Genomic DNA, 14,617 nt, shown 5'->3' on the forward strand with positions numbered 1-14,617 from the left:
CCTACAACTCAAAAAGGTAGACGGCAGATGTGCCTGGCCTAACCTCCATGGTTCATGCACGTTCCAAACTAAAAAAAAACTTGCGAAATATTGGCAGTACAAAATCTCAGATTTTGACGATTTTGGGCCAATGTTTATACATTTGTACCTGTACTCAGGTAGTTATGTGAGATTTACACGACTATATCAACTATACAAATAAAAATAAAAAAATTTTACCCACAATAGGATAGCACTATATAGTTGTAGTAGGTATAAAATACGTATGTATCATATTATAATGGGTGTCGACTAGGGTTACCCCAATAGTGGCTATTTTTGGCATTTACAAAATGTACCAGTTGCCGTCACATATTATTATGCACACAAATGTCTAATACAGTACAAACCCGTAAAATAGGGGAGGTAAATATATATATGATAAATAATATATATATATATAATGCATATAATAAATAATCAAATATAATTTTTATAACTACAAGCGGCATACAATGTAATTTGTTAAAAATAGTATAAAATGATAGGTAATAAAAGATTTGAAGTTTAAACATTTTTTTAAACATAAAAAACTACTTTTCATTATATTTTGACAAATTCAATTATATGCTCCTTATATAAATATATATTTTATTAACTATTATTTTATTACACACATTTTTTTTTTTTTATTTATCAACATGGGATTGGTATTGTAACCATGTATACATCATGTATAGACTGAGAGGGCAAATGGCAAATTTGGTTGAGTGCAACTGGTTCAAGTCTGATTTATATATATATACACTTCACGTGCAGCCGCTTATACATTAAAAGTAATTTGTTTACACATTATATAGTGCTTGGAAAAATATATGAACGAAACATCGCTACGAGAGAGTCAATATTTAATTGAACGCTGTTCACGTTTTTATGGCAGACGAGCCATAAAAAAAAAAACGACCTCCGTGAAAATTCACACGCGCTATGAACCTACGGAGTGTCCCCACCGCGGCCGGGGAATCCCAACACGTTTACGATTTTCGGGTTTTGGGTTTCGTGCCCGAAAACAGTTTCACACCGCACGTTTCGACTCCTACCGCTCGCAGCCGTATACCAAACTTCTTGTACCGCAAACGTCATCACATCTGTATTTTCGAGACCGGACGTCATCGTAACAACAATAATACTATGGAACGCTCAAGCGGCGCGCTGCACTCGGAATACGAATAACTTTGACTCTTCAAAACACACACGCAGATAATTTAATACCATGTTAATATATACAATATACATGTATAATATACTCGTCGGCGAGAGTGAAAGGATGAGCTCGGCGTCGGGTCATCGGACGGCCCACTTTCTCCGGTCCACGTGGATCGCTTCGCTCGACCTACACACGGCTACGGGCATAGGTGTGGATGCCTATAACCCGTAGGACCGTACGATGTAGCGGACGTGTATAATATTCGATACGCCGACCACCAGTTGCAGTTCACGCTCGCCGCACGCCGACAGCGGGCAGACTTTTTGATTTTTACGTGTTTCGCGGCCGTCCGCGCCTTTGCCGCCTCGGCTCTGCGGTCTCGCGAGGCTGTGGTGGTCGCCGCAGGATGAGGCTCCGATGGTTTTCCATGCCGCTGGTCGTCGGCTTCATGCTTTTCCTGTGCGTCGTCCTGTTGGCCGTTAACTTTTTCGAGCTCAACTGGATCCAGTACGAGCACAACAAGTTCCATCACGGACAAGAGCCGTACGCCGGGCAGCCGTCTCAAAGGCACGCGGAGGCTGCGAAAAGGCCGTCGTACATAGTCCTGGCGAAACACGTGAGACATTTCTCGCCCACACACAATATGCCTAGATAAAAATTAATGAAATACCTATACAGCGAGATTTATTCGACCGCCGCGGTTCACCACGATTCCGACACGCCTATACCTATATTTTTTGTTTTAATTTTTTTTTTATACCATCTGTGTCATTGTACTTAAATAGTTTTAATGAACACTTCGATTTCCTATTCTCAACTTAAGAGGTTAATATTATGGTAGATACAACAAACAACATTATGTTTTTCTCCGACGGAAACCACCCTTTACTGCGACCGCGACTTGCAGTCGGCTCGGGGGAATATAATTCTGAAATATTTTATACGAATCGCAATCAAACTCTGAGCGAGCCCCTATGTATAGATGACGAGACTCTGTAATCTGGCGATGAATGATCAATAAATGTATAACAATAAATATTGCAGGTACTGTAATGGAAATTAGTACTCGAATTTCTCCATATTTAGAACAAGAAAGTCATCGCAACACTAAGTCGCGTAAAGAATAAAAAGTACTGGGAAAATGAGACGGGCGTGCTTAATAAATCATATTTCAGGTTGAGTATTTTTTATCGTGAACCAATAATCTTAAGTGCTTATAAAAAAATATCGGAAATATCTTCTTATGAAATACAGGTACGGTAGTATAATGCGTATGCGATTTCATATTTTAAACATATAAGTACACCTACTGTTATAACAATAACTGTTTTTATTATTTGTATTGTTCTTATTGTTACCGTCTTCTACTATTATTATCAGCATTTATTAAGTGCCGTCGAAGAAAAAAAAGAGCCTTTGATTTCCGAGATATTTTTTTCTGGTTCACGATATAGAATCGTCCTGCGTACCTAATGCATATTGATGTATACAACTGTGTTTGTAATATTATAATCATCATCCGTTATAAATATTGTGTACATGTGTGTACGTATGTGTGATTCGGTGATTGTTTCAGGCTGATGCTGGACACTTGGTGCACGTTTTTGACGTGTTCAATGTTTATGGGTACACAAGAAGACCGTTCGATAAAAAAGTGGATTGGGACGTTATATGGGCTCACGAATATCCTTTCAAAGTCTACGCTGATCAAATCATGTTTTCCAATTTGAAACCTCATCAAAAAGTGAGAAATTCAAGTTTTATCATATTACCTTCCTGCTCGTACACAATCTCTCGTTAATACAAATTACTCGAAGTGTGCGTTCAAACTTTCTACACACCGAGCGCTTACGTTTAATGATTTTAAACAGCTCGTGTAGGTATTAAATTATCTATTTTGATAGTATTAACTTATCACAAGTTTAATGGTAGACAAATAATAAGTCATTTTTTTATGAGACTGATGAGTGGATTTTGAAAATAAACTATATTGCTAATGATAATATAACATAATACCCCTACTTGTGAACTATTATATACACACGAATTTCACCATTAGATACAAACATTTATCACATTTTTACTTATTTTTCTTTTAAATATTTTTATTTTTAGAGCATACAATTTTGCTAAGCTAGGCATTAACGGGTTGATACGTTTAAGTTAAGTTAATTTAACTTTTCAACTTAAGAAGTTAATTTATTATTATTATTAACTTAAGGAGAATAAATAATTAACTTTTAATCTACTGAGTTAACTTTACATTTGAACAAGTTGAGTTGATTTCAATTTCAATTATGATAATTTCATATTTTCGTACAAAATATTATATACACCTATTATACTTATTAAGACTAGTAAGTTTGTCGTTTATACAAATTGATAAGCTACGTCTCACTAGATATTATTTTAATTGTGCCTATATTAAAACTGAAACTTAATTTTTTTTTTAATTAACTTGAATTAAACAGTTAATATTCAACTTCTAATTTAATTAAATTATTAGATAATTTTGATTTATCTTTTAATTATATAAACTTTATTTAGATTTTACTTTAACTTAACTTAGGAATTAAAAAATATATAGAATAATATATTGAAAAAATAAAATTATTTAATATAATTTTTATTTAAGCATTTTACAATGTCATGTTTGATTGTTTTAAAGTCATACCTTTGATATTGTTGGGCATATTATTCGCATGCATTTTTTTGTTTTAGTTTTTACGGTCTTTAAACATTATACAAAAATGCTTCAAAAAATATACTTACGTCTTAAATATTACGTCAATCGACAGTTTACTTGATTTTTAATATATTTCTAAAATGTTTATTTGTTATATTTAAAGGTCAACCATTTCCCTGGTATCGGTTTTATAACAAATAAAATTGATTTGGCAACATCGAACATAAAATATGTACCTCCAGCCTTTCACATGCCATTAGAAAAATCAAAATTTTTCACATTTGTAAGTTATATTATAAATATTCCATTTAATATTTATGCACTAGGTATAAAATGTTATAATATTTTGATAGTTAGTAAGTAAAAATTTACGATATACAGTCAAGCATATGCATATTTTAGTATGTTTTTATTGAAATTAACTTTTAAAAGCTTGTTGGGTAATAATAATCATCGAAATGAAATCGTTGTCTTACATAGTAAAGTTCTTCTTCTTCTTCTCTACTAAAGGCCTTGTCGTTTCAAATCTGATTCGCCATTATTTTCATTTCTATATATCGATTACAGTCAGCTTGGTTTATCATTTCTTCTATATATGCCTTCCTCGGCCATTTGCCTCTACCTTTGTATCCATTTATTGTCCTTCAAAAATATTTGTCATAAACGAATTATACCTAAGTAGATGACCAAACATTTTTCCAAATATTTCCACTGACATAGTAACATTTACAAAAAAAAAAAAAAATAGTTATTCAACCTACAGCGAACATATTTTAAAATCTAAAATGTTATACAATTTATTTAAAAGAAATAGTCAAACATAGTATAATATCAAACGGACTAAGATTTAATTATTGCATAAAATATCTATATTGTGTGTGCACAATGGACAAATTATCTACACAAAGTGTACATAAGTTAATAATATAACTGAAACGATTTATTACAAGTATTTTAAGTTACAATAGTAAAATATTATTTGGACTAAGAGATCAATCAAAGAGCAGCGTACTTACCTGCAGGGTTTACATTATTCACTTACATCCATGTTTAATTAATAATGTATTATACAATTTTATTTTATTCGTTTAAAAGCTGTCGTCTTCAACACTGAGGTTCGGCGGTTGACAAATTGTAATACTTTGGTACCTATAAATTGTTATTGTTTTAGGCCGAACAATATCCTCATAAACTGTTCGTTCAGAAGCAGAACAATCACCGTGGCATTAAAATTAAATCAATCAAAGAATTGGACTTCAATTCAAACGGCACATTTATTCAAGAGTATATTGATAATCCTCTGTTGATTGATGGACATAAATTTGATATTGGAGTTTATACAATCATTACGTCCATAGATCCTCTTAGGGTGTATATATACAACGGGGACATTTTATTCAGGTACATAATATTATGTTTCACCTATAATAATGAACATAATATATACATATATATATTATGTGCCATGTGTATATATTGTTATCAACACGTATGCGTAGGATTGATTTCGTAAAATAATTATTTTCGAACTTTTCATCCACTTCAAAGGCTTAGATCGTAATTATTGGCAGCCGTATTAAACATATACGCCATACTCAACCTTCTTGTTTGATTCAGCCACATACATAATATTTTATCATGTTACACCTACAACATAAAAATGCCTAGTTGTTTGGGTGAGAGGAATCATCTTTATCTAAAAAAAACTTCATGAAAAGATTAAAATATTGTGTCCATTTTGTGTATATCTAGTGATTAATGAGGAACTAAATAACTTTGTTATACGATCATATTGTTCACATGTCTAATATTAAAAAATAAAAAATAATAATATAATATATTATATTATATATTTTATAAATGATCTAATTATGCTAAATGAATATGATGTTATACCTCCATTGTCAAACATGTATATTATTTTAGAATAAAATAGTCCATGCTGTGTGTAATAAAATAAGACATTCATAATTTTAATAAATTAAATGTATTTATTAATTTTAATCCAATGAGTAAATTGTAAATAGATTCAACTACAGTAAAATGTTTAATGCATCAAATAAAAAACATGTTCTATGTTCTACATAATATATAACTAAATGATATACTTAGACTAAAAACTACGATGTAAATAAAAAATAAACTAAAGGTAATATATTTTAAACATCAATATAATTTATAATAAAACATTTTAGTAACATAATTAACTTTATAAACTCAATAGTAGGCCTAGGGCATTTGGTCCGTCTGCGTTTTCTGTTCAAAATACAATCCCTGTTTTGAACTGATGCTCAATAACATTTTATACATATTCAGCTGTTACCCTAGAGTTACAATGAAGTAATATTATAAAATATGTATGGCCAATATGAATAAAATCAAATCCATCAAATCAACTATCTATAAAGTATATTATTATATGGGTACCTATTATAGTTATCAGTAATCATTAATCACACATCAAAGTAAAATTCCAATTACTAAAATATTTTTTAGTTAAGGTGAAATTATAGGTTTAATTATTAGATGTCAAAAGCAATGAATTTCTTTTAATAAAAGTATTACATCCATACGTATGTGAGGAACACTTTTTATTTCATCTATTTATGTCAGTTTTAAATGTGATGATAAAAAATATTTAATTTTGGGCAATAATTAAGATCGGTTTTTCATTTATGTCTTACGCTACTATCCATCCGCCTTAAATGTACAGGTGTACATAAACCTCTCTTAGAACATTTTTAACTTTATTTATTTCTTTATGCGTATTATGCAATATTTTAGGTGAGCTATGGCATTTAAAACTAAGTATGATGCCTAGAACAATACGGATCACGTGTGGTTTGCAAGGTTGGTTTTTATTTTAATTCTAATAGACGCAATAAAAAATGTGGAAGAAGAAACGTATTATTTTTTTTTTAATGATTTATGTTTTACTTAACCAACGTGATTATTGGTTTGATAAAATTGCAAATTAAATATATAAACGTTCTGTTGGGTTTCAGTTAAATAATAATAGTAGAATATGCAGCTTGAAGTTAATTTTAAATTAAATTATTATTTAAGAATTTACACATTTAATATGGTTGATTTTATAATATGGTATATTTTATTGTTGATATTAGTTTTTAATAGTTGACAAAATCAAATGTTTTACCTAAAAACTTAAATGACTATATGTACCAATTGAGTACCTACTACATAATATAACTCCTTCCAGTTTTCTTTTATCTAAGTGAAGCTTTTTACACTCTAATTAGGTATACCAACTCAAATAATGCTTAATGCTTATTATAATTAATATACATTTCATAAATAATCATTAAAAACATTTTAACGAATTTTATAATAAGTCACAGTTACTAACAGATGTTGGCTTTAAGATACATTGAAATAATATAATTTGTAAAAACTCATAAATGTTACGACTTCCCTACTGTAATTGTTTTATTTTTTATTTATTATTAATTATGTATTTGTTTTCATTGCTAGAAACAAAAAATGTGTACGTGGTTTAGATTTTGTGTGTGAGACAGAGTGACGTTCGTTTATATTTTGGAATGTATTTTTAGATTTTGCCCAAAAAAATACCATCCATTCAATCCCGACAACATAGATAAATACGTAATAAGAGATGATTATTTACCAACTTGGGAAGTTCCGTCTCTAAAAAAATATTACGTTGATCAAGGCGCTTCAATGAAAGTTTCTGTTGAATCTCATTTGAAAGCTCAAGGTCAGCATTCCGGAGAACTATGTTGAATCGGACTGTTTGTATTGAAATATCAATGTTTCTTGTTTAAAGGAAGAGACGCTACAATAATATGGGACCAACTGGAAGACGCCATACGAGTCGTATGTTTAGAAAAAGAATCAATGATAAGAAATCTGATGAACAAATATAAGTCGAAAACGAATTTTTTTGAAATGGCACGTTTCGATTTTGTTGTTGATAACGATCTAAAGGTGTTTATAATGGAGGTGAGTCAATCGGATTCAAGTCTAATGAGCTATTTTTGAAATCCAAATAACCTATTGATTGTATTTATTTTTAATTGTTAAATTTGTTTTTAGGTCAACATGTCGCCAAATTTGTCATCGGCTCATTACCCACAAAATCGTTTACTTTACGAACAAGTGTTATTCAATTTATTTGCTATTGTTGGCCTGACTCATTTTGAACGGTAATATTGGATGTATTTTGTTTCTGTTATTATACTGATACCTACTCATTAATAACACTAAAATGTTATTAGAACAGTGCCATTTAAAAATTATGTATTATAAGTATACAATTGTTACAGCTATTTAGAACAATTAGAACTAAACAAATGTAAAAAAAAGTGAGCAAGTCTGTTTTAGAGCAATTTTTAATAAGGCATTTAGTAAATACGTTTAAATACTTAAAGAAAATATAAAATAAATACTTTGTAATAGTAAAATATGATATATTATATTATTAAAATATAATTAAGTGGATTTGCACATCAATAACAATGTACCTATAAATTGACGTCTTAAATCTAAACTCTTACAAGTTTGTTATGTTTGGTTAAATCGGAAGAACTGTTATTAGAGCTGAACAAGTTTAATGTGTTTTTTAATGCGTTACATGCTGTGCATTACACGTGTAAAAACATTTATAAATGGTTAAACACATTCAATTTATTTCTAGGAAAAATGTTGAATAAATAAAATGTGAAATCATTTTTAAATTTGTGTATAATAATATTATGACGAACGATGAAAAGTTTTCATTATTGTTATTGTATTTTGTATATTGTGGCACATTATATCATATTTTATTATTTATATTTAAATTGGAATACATTGGTACCTTGATACATTATACATGGTGATTCACTAAGCATGGTCAACCACTTTTTTCTTCAATAATGCAGTTATTCAAAATCTGATTTTTGTAATTTTAAAATATAGATACTCTGAGGCCATATTTTCAAATTCTTAAGATTTTTTGTACAACTTTTCAAAAAAATCATCCACTTAATAGTTTAAAGCAAAAAAGCGAATTCTCATTGAAACAGAAGCTTGTATCGCCACAATATTCTCCATAAGTAGTACAAAAAAATTCAAAAACTTGAAAAAATTGCCTTTGAGTATATTCAAAATTCTATAGATATCATGATAAATCAGAATTTTATTAAATTCATTATTAAAGGGAAAATGTGGGCGAGTATGCTTGGTGAGTCGCCCTGTATACAAATACTACGTAGATATTATACATTGAACACTTTTAGTGATGTAAGTCGGTACAATGAAGAGAGTAAAATTGTTAATATTTAGAGATCAATGTCCAGTACAATAAATTTAAAACTATATTTCGGAGATGTCGTAGTATACAAGGATGGCTTCTAAATTTTCGACTATACAATGTTTATTGATTATAGTTATTGTAATGATAATAATTATTTTCATCGGTTTAATTTTCACAGTCATTTTAATTTATTGTATTCACTATTTGTATATGTTTAGCAAAGGAGACAGTATTAAGATGGCAGTGTCCACGAAAAATATAGTGGCATACCCAGAAAAGTGCGCTAGACTGAACTGTGATCTGTGCGATTCAGAAGACTGCCTATTATGCAGTCCTTGCATGGACAGAGATACAAAAATTCAATTTACAAATGCTTATCGGGAATATATTGATCGGCACGACTGCAAAAGAGTTTTCCCGCCGAAATTCGTAAGTTATTATTAATATGTATTAATGAACTACGATGGATTTGTGTTTTTTTTACGTTTTGCAACACCTACCTACGATTATTTATTTATATAATATATTATATTTTACATTTAACGGAAATTCATAAAATCACATAAGTCGTATACGATACCAAACTGAAATTAGTGATGACAAATTATATTAAAATAGATGAAAACAAAACAGAATAATATACGAGTAAAAAAGGGTTGTCAGAGAGCTGGGCTATTAACTGCCTGTTGAAATCAAGTCTCAGACAAGCATATTTTAAATATAAAGTTACACAATGAATTTCTATTGATTAATAAATTAATTTTTGTTTCAGAATCCGAACTTTTTGAACAACTCTGTAGACCTTAGCAGTTATAGTCTTAAAACGCGTTTGATGTATAAATGGTTCAAAGGAAAATGCATCGCGGACACAGAATGGTGTTAATAATTCAAAAACTGTTTTCTCAAGAAACCACGAAAAGAGGCAAGTCAGTTCTACTTTTAATCAAAACGAAAGCCATATTTATATTTATATTTTTTTTTATTGTTTTTATATTATGTAATATTTTAATTAAAACTACAAAAAGTTAATTTATTTACGTAACTTTATTATTTTTACTAAGTAAAATTGAGTTACTTAAATCCAGTGTGCTGCCATAAAGTACCTATATGTGCACAATCAAAGAATTTCGAATATTATGTTACGTGACAATTTATAAGCTTAAAAACTATACCTATAATATTATTATAATATGAAGATAATAGGTAGCTGACCAAAGTGGCCAAGTATAATTAAAAACTAATTAAAAGCTATAATTCTAAGAATTTTCAAGCATCTATAACGATAAAATATTTATCACTAGCAACCTATGTGTATGCGTGTGATCAATTTAATTCATACAATATTGTAGTCATAAAATCAACTATACCTATATTATCAATTATTACATCAATAGTTTGAATATAATATAGTACTAAATAGTCTAAGACTCTACAATTCACTAATAATTATTGCGAATAATGAAATTAAAAATAATAGTTACGTCTTTTATTATTATAAGCGTGACAAAGATCGAATTCGTCCGATAAATAATTGTTTGTAGCCGCGGACATTTTTCAAAGAAAAACATGAGTTTCGGGTTTTCAGATTATTTTATAGTGCCTTTCGAGTGAACAAAGAACTGTTCTTGAAATAAATAAACTTAGTTTATCTAGCTACCGCGATTATCTACAGCTTAATGCAAGTCACAACCGCGAGAAAATAATACGTTAATAATACGTATATTTGCAGAATAGTTATGAGTTATAATATAATTTATTTAAAAACAATAATGATTGTTGTCCACCGACGGCCACTGGTTATTTGATTTAATGGGGTAGTTTGACTAGGATTATGTGTTACAGATCTTTATTTGAATATTTTTCAAACGTATAAGTATAGCTCTAACGGCTCACACGTGCTGTGTCGTTCCGAATAATTAAAACCGTTGGTATTTGACTTGAACGTTACTCGTGGCTCAGAATTTGCCTAAAAGTCAGATATGGTTAGTATCGACAACATTCGACATAGAGTAATATCGTTTGAAGAAATTTCTGGAATTTTGAATTTTCAAAACCATATAATATATACGTATATAAGACTTGTTATAATTATTTATTGTGCGTCGGTCATCCAGTCACCTGTTAGCGCCTTTGACTCGGAACACGACGTGGAATGTTAGTTTAAATAGACAGGTATGGTCTATACGAGTGTATTATGAAAAGTTCATAAATATAATATACGCCTATAGATGTATGACACGAAAGTTATTACGATATATTTTTTGAGGGGGGGGGGGGGTTGTGCTAAGATTTGTTGTAAGATCTTAACAATACGCCACTGATTAATATATTATAGTACACAATAGTTGTGCGTGCGAAATAATATAATAATTACTATTGTAAACAGTGCGTAGGCCTGTGTGCGCCTCAATTAGATGTTTTCGAATTCGATTTAAACGGATGTTATCGATTTTGGCGGTTTTAACTCTCGAACATTTCGTGAGGTTGTAGATTGTTGTTTAATCTCGATAAAGGAACTTAAAAAAAAAAATTAAATTAAAAAATGTATGAAAACAGCGTCTCGGTGGGTGGTTGACGACGACGTCGGTAAACGTGTCAGAGCTGTATAATATTATCATAATAGTAAAATGAATATATAAACAATAATAACGATAAAAGTAATAATAAAAATACGATCGTGGTATATTCGTAGTAAATATTATAGTATCTGGTAGTAACAGATATATACCAACAATCGATTGTGCATATTTTTTGAGACGGAAAGCAAATATTATTATAGCTGATATCTTATGACTTTTTTGTTTGATTTTTTTACGATAAATTCTGAGTTTTGGCACATAATAATATTATTTGTCGTGCATCGCGTGTTTCGCCGAGGGAAAAAAGATTCAGAGTCAGGCCGCGTGGGATAGGAAGCAGATCTATTGGCGCTATTGAAGTATAGAGTGTGTGTGAGTAAAATATTTCAGTAATATACGATATTATAATCAATAGAAAATTGAAAAGTAGAAGTGATGAGAAATCGATGGAAATAATATTATAATAATGAGCACTATACGTCAAGATTTTTAACGAGTGCACTGCAAAAAGAAGAAACCACCGGATAACGTTAATTTCCGGAGACTTTGGATACAATTATATTATATTATAGGCAATATATGTGGGAAAAACGGTAAGTTTATAGGTGAAATAAGTGTATTACTTATTTTTGTGCTGATTTATATTATCAATAATCAATATGTTTATTGGAGATTTTATTTGGTTCAGATTACGCGTTTCGAGCAGTCACACTCGTAGACTGATCTCCGTCGGAGATGACTATGCAGATCGATGGTCGCCAGTCTATTGCACAATATTAATAAATATAATAATTATTATGTCGACTGCGAAATCGCCGATGATCAGTATAATAATAAGCTATATAGTAATAATATGATATTATGGCAACTGCAAATAATAAAAATGATAATAATAATAAAAAAATAATAATTATATGATGAGAAAAATTAATAATAATAATAATAATAATAATAATAATAATAGTAGATTTTGTCGAATGTTTTTCATTCAGGGCTGTGGCAACGTCAACGACAAAGTGTGTTTGTGCACCGGTGTTAAACGTTGGGTGTTGTTGGTTTGCGTTGAATAAATCACTTTGTACTCTTTCTCATTCTCCAAACAAATACCGAACCTATAGCGAAGTAAAAAAAAAAAACAGAAACAAAACAGAACAAAGGTATAAATAAATATCAACACAATACTTGTAACGTGCAAGTCTTAAATATCTAATGTTTAATTACATTATACACATCGTATATAATATTATAATTTCATAGCTAAGAGGCAGTAGTACAATATCAAGTTGTAAATGTTTCATCAACAATTTCCCAAAGAAGAATGAATGAAAAAAACACGCCCACGTAGGTAAATATACAGTAAAATGGTGAATTTGTTATAATGTTATATGCACATTCAGCAGTATTGTAAATTGTACTTTTAAAAACTACTCAAGTATATGTAGATACAGATATTTATTTTGAAAAGTATTTAAATACTCAGGAAAAATAGTATTTGAATTTTGAGTCGAATTACAAGTACTTGAAAAGAGTGTTTATAGATATGTACTTTCAAATTTGTATAAAATAAATGGGGATTCCCACTTAACCGAACGCTGGACCCAAAAAGGCAGCTTTACGACGCTTCAACCATCGAAAAATAAACTTTTGGTTCAGGCTTGACAAACAAGTATTTTAAATACTCCATTGAAGTATTTCGGAAATACTTTAAACACGCATTTGAGACTTGGGTACTTAAAATGTATTTGAATACTTCTACTTAAAAACTTTTACTCGGGCACTTAACAACAGAGACATTCAGCGTCGGTTTGTTAGGTAGAAGTTCCACGTGAGTCTGGAATTTTACGACGAACGGACCGTCAAAAGTTATTCTCATAGAATCTTAAATTTTTTTTTCATTTGATAAAACAATATTTCCTTAGTTATTTTATAATATTACATACTAATATATAGCCCCGCTGCAATATAATAAGTAAACTGTAAACGGGTCAACGAATGTTTACGCAGGAACTACTGCAAGAACTAGTATAATTGTTATCAACTATTTTAATGTAATATAATGTAATAATCATAACGTGACAGTGACGTATTCACCACCGTCGGTCGATTATAATTATTCGTCTTGGGCAGAGGACGAAACTTCGTGTTGTTGTGGGATGATTATCTTCGAACTCGAGCGAAAAGAAATTGCCATCTCCCGTCAGAACAGTTGGCTGGATAATGTTCGTCGTCTCACGTCAAAACGAAGAGTTTGTGGCCAGGCACGGTAACGTCGGCAAGAAAGATATTCCAAGGCAGTAGAGTTTTCAAGACTATGATGGTTTACAGTATACGGTCCCCATAGACAAACCAATATACTCGGACGAGTAACTGTCGGTTAATTTGTGGTGAAAAATCGAAATCGCTCTCGTGGTTATATGCACGTATAGTATAATCGAGTAATAATCACAACTTATTGGACTTGTGAGCTGACATTTTTAAAATTAAAAAAAGCATTTAATTCAGAATCTCGTGCGTAGTCCCCGGAAACATTATAAAACGTACAATGAACATAATATAAAATTCAAAAACAACGGGTACCCGTATAATAACCATCATTACCTATGTATGAATTGTGGAAAGCTTAAAGTGCATTCTCGCGGCAATAGCTATAAGACGAGTAATAGAAAGAAAATAAATATTACATTGTCATTCGAGTTTCTCGAATATAGACGGTACCCCCGGATCGATTCCACGTGTAGTCTATCCAGAAATTCAGGACAGTCCATCTCGAGTAATCTGATAGTTATATCACAATACATATTACGATATTATTACACAATACACAATATATAATATAATATCCATGTAATTTGGGTCTGAGGTTTCTGTTCGTACATATGACATGTCTATTC

The 14,617-nt window shown here is 30.4% G+C and overlaps 2 protein-coding genes across 4 annotated transcripts in view; one reads left to right on the plus strand and one right to left on the minus strand.

Moving 5' to 3' along the window:
* The first annotated feature begins 1,403 nt into the window (after positions 1-1,403).
* On the plus strand, positions 1,404-10,184 carry LOC111030916 (tubulin polyglutamylase TTLL6). Its single transcript, XM_022310647.1, has 9 exons — positions 1,404-1,802; positions 2,763-2,930; positions 4,036-4,155; positions 5,044-5,273; positions 7,445-7,608; positions 7,678-7,853; positions 7,947-8,056; positions 9,366-9,576; positions 9,920-10,184. The coding sequence occupies exons 1-9, from the start codon at positions 1,593-1,595 to the stop codon at positions 10,028-10,030; spliced, it is 1,500 nt and encodes a 499-aa protein (XP_022166339.1). The 5' UTR covers positions 1,404-1,592; the 3' UTR covers positions 10,031-10,184.
* The window catches only part of LOC111030913 (lutropin-choriogonadotropic hormone receptor-like), a 64,532-nt gene continuing 55,820 nt past the window's right edge, over positions 5,906-14,617 (minus strand). The window contains exon 16 of one of the 3 annotated variants that reach the window (XM_022310643.1): positions 5,906-6,196. In XM_022310643.1, the coding sequence (XP_022166335.1) occupies positions 6,175-6,196 (22 nt within the window). In that variant the 3' untranslated portion in view covers positions 5,906-6,174. Of the gene's footprint in view, positions 6,197-12,609; positions 12,839-14,617 lie in introns of those variants that run through there. The other 2 variants (XM_022310642.1, XM_022310644.1) reach the window with 2 other exon arrangements.

Source organism: Myzus persicae, unplaced genomic scaffold (assembly GCF_001856785.1).
Source record: "Myzus persicae strain clone G006 unplaced genomic scaffold, MPER_G0061.0, whole genome shotgun sequence".
Classification (NCBI taxonomy): domain Eukaryota; kingdom Metazoa; phylum Arthropoda; class Insecta; order Hemiptera; family Aphididae; genus Myzus; species Myzus persicae.

Bases quoted from the DNA above. Each gene is read 5' to 3' on its own strand.
- LOC111030916 (XM_022310647.1), top strand. From the start codon at position 1,593: ATGAGGCTCCGATGGTTTTCCATGCCGCTGGTCGTCGGCTTCATGCTT. The intron at 2,931-4,035 runs GTGAGAAATTCA...TTATATTTAAAG, and splicing joins ATTTGAAACCTCATCAAAAA to GTCAACCATTTCCCTGGTAT. The intron at 7,609-7,677 runs GTCAGCATTCCG...TCTTGTTTAAAG, and splicing joins ATCTCATTTGAAAGCTCAAG to GAAGAGACGCTACAATAATA.